Source organism: Buceros rhinoceros, unplaced genomic scaffold (genome assembly GCF_000710305.1).
Source record: "Buceros rhinoceros silvestris isolate BGI_N320 unplaced genomic scaffold, ASM71030v1 scaffold6987, whole genome shotgun sequence".
Classification (NCBI taxonomy): domain Eukaryota; kingdom Metazoa; phylum Chordata; class Aves; order Bucerotiformes; family Bucerotidae; genus Buceros; species Buceros rhinoceros.
The window spans coordinates 14,008-14,969 of record NW_010422691.1 but is presented as its reverse complement, the minus strand read 5'-3'; the positions used below and the strand labels follow the sequence as shown (position 1 = coordinate 14,969).

The window sequence follows — 962 nt, the reverse complement described above, 5'->3', positions numbered from 1 at the left end:
CCTTGTGCTTGTTCTTCACGCTGTCTCTTCAACAAGACTTCTGTTTATATAGTAGATAGACGTGCACTGTAGTCACTTATCAGAGATGGGATCTAAATGAGTTTTCGACAAAACTCAGACTTGCAGGCACCATCTCCACAGGGGTCCAGAGCCCTGCCTTTGTGTACAAGCACCTGAACGGAGGTAGCAGGAGAGCTCCTGGAGTCTGCCTGTCTGCTCCAACACAAGAAGGATAATTAAAACCCATCACAGTGCTGTAAACACAGGGTATTATAATTATGCCTTTTGTTAATTATGTAACTTACGGTCTTTCCTTTTTCAGATCAAATTCAGTTACCCAGGAATATGATTGAAAACAGTATGTTTGAAGAAGAGCCAGATGTGGTTGACCTGGCAAAAGAGCCTTGTTTACATCCCCTGGAGCCTGACGAAGTGGAATATGAACCAAGGAGCTCCCAACTCTTGGTGCGTGGCCTTGGAGAGCATGAAATGGACGATGATGAAGAGGATTATGAGTCATCAGCAAAATTGCTGGGGATGTCCTTCATGAACAGAAGCTCGGGTCTCCAGAATAACATGCCTGTCTGTAGACAAAATCCAAATGGATCATGTTCAGTGCACTCTACAAGGACCGTGATGGTTTGTGCAGTTGTTCTTGTGATTGCCGTTTCATTAATAACAGTGATTTGTCTTCTTCCCAAATGTACCTTTACCGAAGAAGGCTGCCATAGAAAAAATCATACAATGAAACTAATATACCCTTTGGCAACCAATGGAAAACTATTTCCATGGGCAAAAATTAGACTTCCCCATGATGTTGTACCACTGCATTATGATCTTGTCTTGCAGCCAAACCTAACTACTCTGAAATTTGTGGGCTCTGTAAAGATAGTGGTTAACATTGTCCAGGTAACTTGGAAGATTGTACTTCACAGTTCCGGACTTCATATCACCAAGGCAAC

The 962-nt window shown here is 42.7% G+C and overlaps 1 protein-coding gene across 1 annotated transcript in view; it reads left to right on the top strand.

The window, feature by feature from the left end:
* Positions 1–345: 345 nt before the first annotated feature.
* The window catches only part of LOC104496934 (leucyl-cystinyl aminopeptidase-like), a gene marked incomplete at its 3' end in the record, with an annotated part of 10,104 nt that continues 9,487 nt past the window's right edge, over positions 346–962 (top strand). Inside the window, exon 1 of the mRNA XM_010140128.1 lies at positions 346–959. Within this exon, the coding sequence (XP_010138430.1) occupies positions 346–959 (614 nt within the window). The remainder of the gene's footprint in view (positions 960–962) is intronic.